This window comes from Muntiacus reevesi, chromosome 4 (genome assembly GCF_963930625.1).
Source record: "Muntiacus reevesi chromosome 4, mMunRee1.1, whole genome shotgun sequence".
Classification (NCBI taxonomy): domain Eukaryota; kingdom Metazoa; phylum Chordata; class Mammalia; order Artiodactyla; family Cervidae; genus Muntiacus; species Muntiacus reevesi.
This window is the reverse complement of record NC_089252.1, coordinates 147,748,940-147,761,353: the sequence shown is the minus strand read 5'-3', so window position 1 is coordinate 147,761,353 and position 12,414 is coordinate 147,748,940. Positions and strand designations below refer to the sequence as shown.

Sequence of the window (12,414 nt, the reverse complement as noted above, 5' to 3'; positions counted from 1 at the left end):
ATGCTTGCCTTTACCAATGACCTTTACCTTTACTATGTTTGCCTTTACCTAAGAGCTTTCCCATTTCATAATTTTCATATTTCTAATTTTGGCCCTTTTTTTTTCACCTTTATCATTACGTGTAAGCCCAGTTTGGTGGAACTGTACTGTTTTAGCTTTGCTACTCAGTAAAGCTTTAGATCTCTCCATCAAATCTGAATGAGCACCTTACTGTGTAGAGCATTCTTTAGTTATACGTTTTTCCCTTTCATCACTTTAAATAAATCATGCCACTCCCTTCTGGTCTGTAGAGTTTCTGCTCAAAATTCAGCTGATAGCCTCATGTGGATTCCCTTGTATATTATTTGTTGCTATCCCCTTGATGCTTTTAATATTCTGTATCTTTATTTTTGTCATTTTAATACTATGTGTCTTGGGGTTTTCTTCTTTGGTTTATTCCTGCATAGGACTCATTGGGCTTCTTGGATTTGGTTTTTTCCTTTCCCAAGTTAGGGAAGTTCTTAGCTATTATGTCTTCAAATATATTCTCAGTCCATTTCTTTCTGTCTTCACATTCTGGGACTCATTTGATGTGAATAATAATACACTTGATATTCTATCAGAGGTCTCTTAAACAGTCCCCATTTCTTTTCATTCTTTTGTTTTTCATTCTTTTCTGACAGCATCATTGATTTCCACTATTCTGTCTTACTACTCATTGATCCATTTCTCTGTATCATTCAGACTACCATTGATTCATTCTTGTGTACTTCTCATTTCAGTTATTGGATTCTTTCTTTTTCAGCTATTGGACTCTTCATCTCTGGTTTTTCTTTATATTTTCTAATTCTTTGTTAAAAACATCAAACATCACCCTGAGCATCCAATCTTCTCCCAAGCTCTTTGATCATCTTTATGATCACTATCCTGAATACTTTCTTAGGTAAATTGCCTATCCTTATTTCATTTAGTCCTTTTCCTTGGGTTTTATCGTCTTTCTTCATTTGAAACATATAACACTGTCACTTCATTTTGCCTAAGTTTCTATTTGTATTTTTGTGTATCTGTTATTTTGGTTGCATTTCCCAACTCTGGAAAAGTGGCCTTTTGTAGGAGACATCCTATGCATGCAGTAGTACACCACCCTCTCCTCATCCAAGCTATACACCTTACAGTTCCCCGCTGTGAGTGCTGAATGGGTCCTTCTGTTGTGGTAGGCTGACGATGTGGGAGGTCTGGAAGGCTTGGCTGGTCTTTGGTTTGGTTGTTTTCTAGGCCCTGTCTTGTGTGGAGGCTGCCAGTAACTGGTTGGTAGGACCAGTCATGAGGTGGGTGACTCTCAATCCCACTAATCCCAGGTGGGGCTAAAGTGCTGGTTTACTGGTGGAAGAAGTCAGGGTCAAGAAGACTTCATGCTGTTGCTCACCCACTGGAGGGTGAAGCCAGGTCCTAAGATCAGTACGAGCCTATGGATTGTACTTCAAATACCTTAATGAATTTTAAGATGCTTTTCTCAGATCCAATATTGGAATAATCAGGAAATTACTTTATTGTCAACTAATAAGATATCCTGCTATAGTATGATAACTCTTCATCATCTTCTGTATTTGGTCACTAGCAATGGAGATATTTTCTAAAGGTCCTTTTCACAGCTGCTTTCACCTCATTGTTCTTCAGACTATAGATAAGGGGATTCATTAAGGGAGTGATCACACCGTACTGTACAGAGAAGATCAACTCCAGCAGTGAGCCTGAGGTTGGCACTACATAGCGAAGGAAAGATGTACAATAAAATAGGAGCACTGCAGTGAGGTGGGAAGAGCAGGTGGAGAAGGCCTTGCTTCTATGTGAAGAGGAGCTGATACTTAGGATGGTAGAAACAATGAGAGTGTAAGACAGTATGATTAGGAAACAGGTTCCCAGCCCATGCAGGAGACTGGAGCAGAGCAGAATAGTGAAACTGGTGGAGACATCAGAGCAGGAAAGGAGAAAGAGAGAGGGCAGCTCACAGCTGTAGGAGGGGATAAACTGATCCCTACAGAAGTCAAAATCCATAGCCAGAAGGATGTTGATGAATGCATCCAGAAAACCCAGGCTCCAGGAGCCTAACACCAGACCTTTACAGAGCTGGTTGCTCATCTTCTGGCCATAGAGCAGAGGGTGGCAGATGGCAGCATAGCGGTCATAGGCCATAACTGACAGCAGACAGGCTTCAGTGCCCCCCAAGTCAAACACAAAGAAGACTTGAGCTAGACAGGCTTCCACAGAGACTGTTTTCTTCTGAGAAAGAAGAATTTCCAGCATCTTGGGTACTGTGGCAGAAGAAAAACAAAAATCTAGAAAAGAAAGGTGACTCAGGAAGAAGTACATGGGAGTGTGGAGGTGAGAATCGGCTCTGATCACCAGTATCATTGTCAGATTCCCCAGCAGAGTCAGGAGGTAAATTGCTAGGAACAGCACAAAGGATAGCGCCTGGACATGGGGGTCTGCAGACAGTCCAAGGAGAATGAACTCAGTGATAGTGCTGTGGTTCCCCAAGGCCATTTAAGGAAATCTAGTCTAGAAATAAAAAAAGGAACAGGGGATGATTTCAGCAAAACGACAGAGTATGAAGTGCCAAACTCTTATCCTACAGAAACAACAAAACCAAGCAGAAGCTGTCAGGACTAGCTTTGCTGGTACTCTGGGAAACAACCAAAGGTGCACAGCAACCAAGTAAACACTGAACCAAGAAAAAGGCAACTTAAAAATAGGAGGAAAGCTTTGTGGCATTTTTATTTCCCCTTGCCTAACTCCATCCTAGCTCCAGTGGCCACCCTGAAGATGGCCTAGAGTAGAACCATGGTCTGAGGTCTGGAGGGAGCAATAACTCACTCACAAATGAGTGTATTTTAATTTGTCTGGGAACTACCTGAAGGACCTATTCAAGGTGCTTTGTCTCAGTTTCACATGAAATCACATAGGGTTCAAATGTGATCCATATTGCCGGAAAACATTGTAAGAGTATTGAGAAATCTGTAGCTGCCTGGGGCAAAAGATTATGATTAAAACATACAACAGACCATCAACAGACCGAGTAGAAAATCTAGAAAGAGAGTTTCTTTGGGAAATTAAATTAGAGCATTCAATACTGGCTGTGTATACTAGGGAATTTTAAAAGCCTTATGCATGTCCAGTAGCATACATGCTCAGAGAAGACCAGAGTCGATCTTACACTTTCACCTCTGGCTGATCCCTAGTTTCACTGCAAGTGGGAGAGAAGTCTAAGAATTATTAACAATCTATCTGGGAAGATACTAAATGAGTGCTTCGCATGGAGTGAATCTGCAAAGACTAGAGGAGGGTGGTGTTTTAAAATTTTTGCCTTTTAGCAGTCAAAAAAATCTCTGGCAAAGTACTAGTTGAACACAAGCTAGAGGAAAAGAGACTTCATTGAGCACAAATAACACTGAACTGCTTTTGCAAAAATAAATTGGAAAATTTATTGAACAATAGTTGACTACAACCTTCAGATATCAAAAATAGAAAAGAGTAAAAATCTAATTTTCAGGGTTATAACATTACGATATTAAAATGTCCAGTTTTCAACAAAAAATCATGATGCACACAAAAGAAATATGAAATTATGGGCCATAAAAGAAAACTTAAATTGACAGAAACTGTCCCTGAGGCATCTAAGACTTTAGACTTACTGGACAAAACTCCCCTCATCCTCAGCTTTACTGAGATGTATTTGACGTAGAATATATGTAACTTTAAGGTGTACAACATGTTTATTTCACACTCACACATGTAAGTGCGTGCGTGTGTGTGTGTGTGTGTATATATACACATATGTTGCATATACATATGTTATATATATATATATATACATATATATATATATATATACACACACATGTTGCATATACATATGTTGCAAAGTGATTACCACAATAACATCAGTTAACAGATCCCCTCATGAAATTACCTTTTTTGTGTGTGTGGTGATAAAACTTAAGACCTACTATCCTAACATTCAAGTACACAATACAGTGTTGTTAATTATAACCACCATGCTGTACATTAAATCCTTTGAATTTACTTCTCTTATAACTATAAATTTGTATCCTTTGATCAAAATCAACCCATTTCCCCAACCCCTAAGCCCCTGCTAAGTACCATCTACTTTCTATTTCTATGAGTTAAGCTTTTATGATTCCACATATAAGTGAGATCATTCAGGGTCTTTCTCCTTCTGATTCATTACATTTAACATACTGACTTCTAAGTCCAACTGTGTCAAATATGACAGGATTTCTTCTTTTTGATGACTGAGTAATAGTCCATTATATATTTATTTAATTATTTGTCCATCAATAGACATTAAGTTTGCTGCAATATCTTGGCTATTGTGAATAATGTTGTAATAAACTTGGGAGATCAGCTGTCTTTTAAGGTGATTCAGTTATACATGCACATGTATCTGTTCTTTTTCAAATAATTTTCCCATCTAGATTATTACACAATATTGAGCAACATCCCCAGTGCTATATGGTAGGTCCTTGTTCATCATCTATTTTAAATATAGCAGTGGGTATATGTCAATCCCAAACTCCCAATCTATCCCTCCCCTCAACCCTTTCCCCCTGGTAACTATAAGTTTGTTCTCTGAGAGTCTGTTCCTGTTTTGTAAACAAGTTCACTTGCATCATTTTTTGTTTTTTAGATTCTGCATGTAAGTGATATCACATATTTGTGTTTCTTTGTCTGATTTACTTCAAGGATTATGATAATCTCTAGGTCCATCCATGTTGCTGAAAATGGCATTATTTCATCCCCTTTTAGGCTGAGTAATATTCCACTGTATACACAAACCACATTTTCTTTATCCCTTCATCTGTCAATGGACATTTAGGTTGCTTCCAAGTCTCAGCTATTGGAAACAGCACTGCAATGAACATCAGGGTGTAGGTATCCTTTCAAACCATGTTTTTCTCTGGATATATGCCAAGGAGTAGGATCACTGGATCATATGGTAGCTCTATTTTTAGTTTCTTAAAGAACCTACATAGTGGCTGTATCAATTTATATTCCCACCAACAGTGTAGGAGGGTTCCCTTTTCTCCACAATCTCTCCAGCATTTATCGTTTGTAGATTTTTTGATGATGGCCATTTTTACTGGTGTGAGATGACATCTCATTGTAGTTTTGATTTGCATTTCTTTAATAACTAGTGATAATGAACATCTTTTCATGCATTCATTGGCCATCTGACGTCTTCTTTGGAGAAAGGTACTATGGTACTTTGCAAGATACTGTACTATTAGATTACAAATGCTTTATTTTTTGTGTTCATTTTTATGTATTATTTGTGCAGAAATATTATAAACCTATTATAATATAGTACTATATAGCCAATTGTGTTAGTTGGATACCTAGGCTAATTTTGTTGGACTTATGAACACACTCTTGGAATGGAACTTATTCTTATATAGGGGACTTAATCATAAAGATGGTGAACAAACTTGGGAGAAGAATGAATAATCACAGTGAGAAGTTTAACAGAGTTGGAAAACATAAAGAGGAACCAAACAGAGCCAAAGAATATAATAACTAAAATAAAAAACACACTAGAAAGAATCAACAGTAGTTTAGATGAAACAGAGAAATGAACAAGGAAACTATAAGACAGAGTAGTAGAAATCAGAGTAGTAAGAAGAAGAGAGAAAAGAAAGATGAATTTAAAAATTACAGTTTAGGAGACATCAAGCGTACTTACATTCACACCAAAGGGATTCCGGAAGAACAGAGAGACAAAGGGGCAGAGAAGTTATTCTCTGTGATAATAACTGAAAATGTTCCCAACCTGGGAAAGAAAACAGACATTTAGGCCCAGAAAGCATAGAATTCAGGAGAAAAGGCAAGTACATCCATTAATGGCACTTTTATTCAACATAGTACTGGAAGTCTTAGCCACGACAATCAGAGAGGAAAAAGAAATAAAAATACCCAGTTGGAAAAGAAGTAAAACTGTCACAGTTTGCAGATGACATGGGGGTGCTCAGCTGCTCAGTCATGTCCGACTCTTTGCAAGCCCATGGACTGTAGCCCATCAGGCTCCTTTGCCTATGGAATTTTTCAGGCAAGAATACTGGAGTAGGTTTCCATTTCCTACTCCAGGGGATCGTCCCAACTCAGACATGTCTCTTGCATCTCCTGCACAGACAGGCAGATTCTTTACCACTGCGCCACCCTGGGAAGCCTCTTAGAAAATTCTAAACATGTTACCAGAAAATTGTAAGAGCTCATCAATGAATGCAGTAAAGTTGCAGGATACAAAATTAATGCACAGAAATCACTTGCATTCCTATATACTAAAAACAAAATATATCAGAAAGAGAAATTAAGTCCCATTTACCACTGCATCAACAATGAAAAATACCTAGGAATAAATCTACCTAAGGAGACAAAAGACCTATACTCTGAAAACTGTAAGATGCTCATAAAAGAAACTGAAGATAATACAAACAGATGGAAAAATATGTCATGTTCTTGGACTAGAAGAATCAATACTATCAAAATAAATCTACAGATTCAGTACAATCCCTATCAAATTACCTATCAAATCACCAATGGCAAGAATAGATAATGGAGAAAGGACAGCCTTCTCAACAATCCGGGAAATTCAGACAGTTATATGTAAAAGAATGAAATTAGAACATTCTCTAACACCATACACAAAAATAAGCTCAAAATGGATCAGAGACCTAAATGTAAGGCCACCCACTATAAAATTCTTAGAGTAAAACAGAGGCAGAACACTCTTTGATACAAATCACGGTAATACCACCTCATAGAGTAATGAAAATAAAAACAAACAAACAAACAAAAAAAACAAATGAAACCTAATTAAAATTAAAGGCTTCGGCACAGCAAAGAAAACCATAAACAAAACAAAAAGACAACCCCAGAATAGGAGAAAATATTTGCAAATGAAGAAATATCTGCAACAAGAGTTTAATTTCCAAAATATGTAAACATCTCATGCAGCTCCGTGTCAGAAAATCAATCCAGTCAAAAAATGGACAAAAGATCTAAATAGATGTTTTTCCAAAAAAGAAATACAGACAGTTAAAAAGCACATGAAAAGATCCTCAGTATCACTAATCATTAGAGAAATGCAAATCAAACTACAACTGAGATGTCACCTCACACTGATCACAAGGGCTATCATAAAAAAAATCTATACAAACAATACGTGTTAGACAGGGTGTGGATAAAAGAAAACTCTTCTACACTTGGTGGAAATGTGAACTGGTACAGCAACTATGGAAGTCCCTTAAAAGCTAAAAGTAGAGCTATTAAATAATCCAACAATCCTACTCCTGGGCATAAATACCTGGAGAAAAACCATAATTAAAAAAGATATATGTACCAAAAAAAAAAAAAAAAAAAGATATATGTACCACAATGTTCACTGCAGCATTATTTACAACAGCCAGGACATAAAAGCAACCTAAATGTCCATCAACAGAGGAATGAATAAAGAAGATGTAGTACATACATACAATGAAATATTACTCAGCCATAAAAGAATAAAATAAGGCTATTCTCATCAACATAGTTGAAACCAGAGATTGTCATATTAAGTGAAGCACAGTAGACAAAAACAAATATAAAATGATGGCATTTACAAACTAGCACAGCCGCTATGGAGAACAGTGTGGAGATTTCTTAAAAAACTGGAAATAGAACTGCCATATGACCCAGCAATCCCACTTCTGGGCATACACACTGAGGAAACCAGATCTGAAAGAGACACGTGCACCCCAATGTTCATCGTAGCACTGTTTATAATAGCCAGGACATGGAAGCAACCTAGATGCCCATCAGCAGACGAATGGATAAGGAAGCTGTGGTACATATACACCATGGAATATTACTCATCCATTAAAAAGAATTCATTTGAATCAGTTCTAATGAGATGGATGAAACCGGAGCCCATTATACAGAGTGAAGTAAGCTAGAAAGATAAAGAACATTACAGCATACTAACACATATATATGGAATTTAGAAAGATGGTAATGATAACCGTATATGCAAAACAGAAAAAGAGACACAGATGTACAGAACAGATTTTTGGACTCTGTGGGAGAAGGCGAGGGTGGGATGTTTCGAGAGAACAGCATCGAAACATGGGTGAAACAGATCACCAGCCCAGGTTGGATGCATGAGAAAGTGCTCGGGCCTGGGGCACTGGGAAGACCCAGAGGGAGCGGGTGGAGAGGGAGGTGGGAGGGGGGATCGGGATGGGGAATACATGTAAATCCATGGCTGATTCATGTCAATGTATGACAAAACCCACTACAATATTATAAAGTAATTAGCCTCCAACTAATAAAAATAAATGAAAAAAAAAATTAAAAAATATAAAATGATGGCATTTATATGTGGATTTTTAAAAAAGCATACAAATGAATTTATTTACAAAATAGAAATAGAAAATCAGATGTAGAATACAAACTTATAGTTACCAGGGTTTAAGGGGGGGGATAAATTGGGAGATGAGGATGAATATACACTACTGTACATAAAATAGATAACTAAAAAGGGCCTTCTGTGTAGCACAGGGAGCTCTACTCAATATTCTGTAACTACATCTATGGGAAAAGAATCTAAAAAGCATGAATATATGTATATATATAACTGATTCACTTTGCTGTACACCTAAAATTAATATGACAATGCAAATCAACCTAGAAAACAATGAGTAAATTCCTAGAAACATACATTCTACCAGTACTGAACCATGAAGAAATTCAAAATATTAACAGAGCAATTACTAGTAGTGAAATTGAATCAGAAAAAAAATTCACACAAACCCAAGTCCAGAACCAATTAGCTTTACTGGTGAATTCTACCAAATATTTAAAGAAGAGTTAATGCCTATTCTCTACAAACTATTTAAAACAAAAAAAACAAAAACAAAACAGATGAAGAGGAAAGAATACTTTTGAACCTATTTTAGATTAGCAATCCCTGATGCCAAAATCAGAGAAAGACACCAGAAAAAAAATGAAAATTACAGGTAAATGTCACTGATGCATATAAATGGAAAAATCCTCAACAAAATAATAGCAAACTGAATTTAACAATACATTAAAAGGATCATATACCATAGTCAAGTGGGATTTATCCCAGAGATGCAAGGATGATTCAATATTCTATATATAAAATCATGTCATTTGTAATGAATCATTCTTCCTTTCCAATTTGGATGCCTTTTACATCATTTTATGGCCTAAATTCTCTAACCAGAACTTTTTCTTCTATTTTACTGAGATATAATTGACAAGCACTGTATAAGTTTAGGGTGTAGTAATTTGACTTACATACATCATGAAGTGACTCCAATAATAAGTTTAGCATCCATTATTTCATATACATACCAAAGTTAAAAGAGAAAAAATATTTTCACTTTTGATGATGATTATTAGAATTTACACTTTTAACAAGTTTCAACTATACCATATAACAGTCAATTATATTAATCTTGTTGTACATTATATCCCTAGTATTTATTGATCCTATATCTAGAAGCTTATACCTTCATCCAACTCCCTATCCCCCAATCTCCACCCCTGGGAACCATATATATGATTTCTTTTTCTATGAGTCTCCTTGTTTATTTGATTATTTCTTTTTGAATCATAATTGACTTATAACACTGTTAGCTCCTGGTGTACAAGGTTCAATTTTTTTATACATTACCAAAATGATCACAACAAATCTAGTTACCCTCTGTCACCATGCAAAGTGATTACAATGTTATTGACAACATTCTCAATGCTGTACATTTAATTCCTATGATTCATTTATTTTTTTATTTTTTGTTGACTTCCCAATTTTATTCTATTAAAAAAATTTATTGGGGTATTGTTGATCTGTTGTGTTAGTTTCAGGAATACAGCAAATGATACAGTGATACATTATATATGTATTCACTCCTTTTTACCCTGTAAGTCATTACAGTGTATTGGATAGAGGTTCCTGTGCTATATATACAGTGGATCCTTATTATCTATTTTATATATATAGTGTGCATATTTCAATCCCAATCTCCCAATTCATCCTGCACATACCCCCCGGTAAGCATAAGTTTGCTTTCTACACACACACACACACACACACAGACACACACACACCCCGGAATACTATTCAGTCATTAAAAAGGATGAAATCTTGCTATTTGTAACAACATGGATGGATCTAGAGAGTATTAGGCAAAATTCAGTAAGTCAGATAAAGACAAATATTTTACGATTTAATTTATGTGGAATGTATAAAACAAAGCAAACGAAAAAGCATAACAAAACAGAATCATAAATACACCTTTTGTTAAAAAGTGACTGCCCAGAGGGGAGGAGCCTCCCTATTGTAACTCTTATTTCTGCCTTGTAAATAAGTTCATTTGTACCTTTTTTCTTAGATTTCATATATAAGCAATATCATATTATATTTGTGGCTCATTTATTTTTAACTAGAAGTTTGTACTTCTTAATATTCCTCAACTATTTCACTTATCCCCACTCCCCTCCCCTCTGGCAATCACCTTTTTGTTCTCTGTATCTATGATTCTGTTTTGTTATGTTTGTTCATTTGCTTCGTTTTATAGATTCCACATAAATTAAATTATAAAATATTTCTTATCTGACTTATTGAATTTAGCATAATAGTCTCCAGATCCTTACATGTTGTTGCAAATGGCAAGATTTCATCCTTTTAATGGCTGAACAGTATTCCACTGTATGTATATATGTGTGTGTGTACATATTTATATATGTGCAACATATTCTTTATCCATTCACCTATAAACAGTCACAGGTTTCTTCCATATCTGGACTATTATAAATAAAACTGCAAAGACATGATTTTATATATAGAAAATCACAAAGAATACAACAAAATTACTGGAGCTAATAAAAACTTTCAACAAAGTTCCAGAGCATAAAAGCAAACAGAAAAATTAGTTGTGTTTCAATAAGCCACAAATGAACAATCTGAAAAAGAAATTGGGAGGTATTTTTTTTTTTTTACAAAAGGATTCAAAAGAATAAAACACCTATGCATAAACTTAAGGAAGTGAAAGGATTGAACACTGAAAATACAAAACATTGCTGAAAGAAGAAGATCTAAATAAATGGAAAGATTCCCTGTTCATAGATTGGAAGACTTAGCATTATTAAGATGTTAATAATATCCAATCAATCCACAGATTCATTGCAACTCCTATCAAAATTTCAATGACCTTTTCTTCTTGCAGAAATGGAAAATATAACCATCAAAATCATACGGAGCTGCAAGGAGTCCTGAATAGCTAAAATTCTTGAAAAAATTAACATAGTTAGAGGACTTATACTTCTTGATTTCAAAACTTACTACAAAGCTTTAGTTATCGGACCATTGTGTTAGTGGCATAAAAATAAACTTATAGACCAATGAAACAGATCTGAGAGGCCCGAAAAAAAAAACCCTAAATCTGTTGCAAATTCACATTGGTACCAAGCCCATTCAATAAAGGAAGAAGAGTTTCTACCACAAATGGTGCTGAGTCAAGTAGATATCCACATGCAAAAGAATGAAACTGATTACTATCCTCAAACCATATTCAAATATTAAATCAAAATGGATCAATCAGCTAATTATCAATATAAGAGTTAAAACCATAAAACTCTTAAAGTAAGATATAAGAATAACCTTTCATGATCTTGGACTAGGTAATGGCTTCTTAGATATGTTACCAAAAGCATAAGTGACTAAAGAAAAACAAAGTTGACCTCATCAAAATTAAAAACTTGTATGCATCACAGCAAAGGAAATCAAAAACATTGTAAAAAGACAACCTTCAGAATGGGAGAAAATAACAGCAAATGAAATAACTGACAAAGGATTAACTACCAAAATAAACAAGCAATTCATGCAACTCAATACCAGGAAAACAAACAACCCAATCAAAAAGTGGTAGAAGACCTAAACAGACATTTCTCAAAAAAACGCATACAGATGGCTAATAAACACATGAAAAGATGTTCAACATCACTCAATATTAGAGAAATGCAAATCAAAAACTACCTCATACAAGTCAGAATGGCCATCATCAAAAAATCTACAAATAATAAATGCTGAAGAGGGTGTGGAGAAAAGGGAATTCTCTTGTATTGTTGGTAGGCATGTAAATTGATATAGTCCCTACAGAAGACATTTAACTTTGAAAATTAGAAACATAACTACCATATGATCCAACAATCTCACTACTGGGCATATACCCTAAGGAAACCAAAATTGAAAAAGCCACATGTACCCCAATGTGCACTGCAGCCCTATTTACAATAGCTAGGACATGGAAGCAACCTAGATGTCCATCAGTAGCTGAATTGGTAAAGAAGCTATGG

At 35.4% G+C, this 12,414-nt stretch overlaps 1 protein-coding gene across 1 annotated transcript; it reads right to left on the bottom strand.

Annotated features, from left to right (window-relative positions):
* Positions 1-1,593: 1,593 nt before the first annotated feature.
* On the bottom strand, positions 1,594-2,523 carry LOC136167556 (olfactory receptor 8S1-like). Its single transcript, XM_065935077.1, has one exon. The coding sequence runs from the start codon at positions 2,521-2,523 to the stop codon at positions 1,594-1,596; it is 930 nt and encodes a 309-aa protein (XP_065791149.1).
* Positions 2,524-12,414: the final 9,891 nt, after the last annotated feature.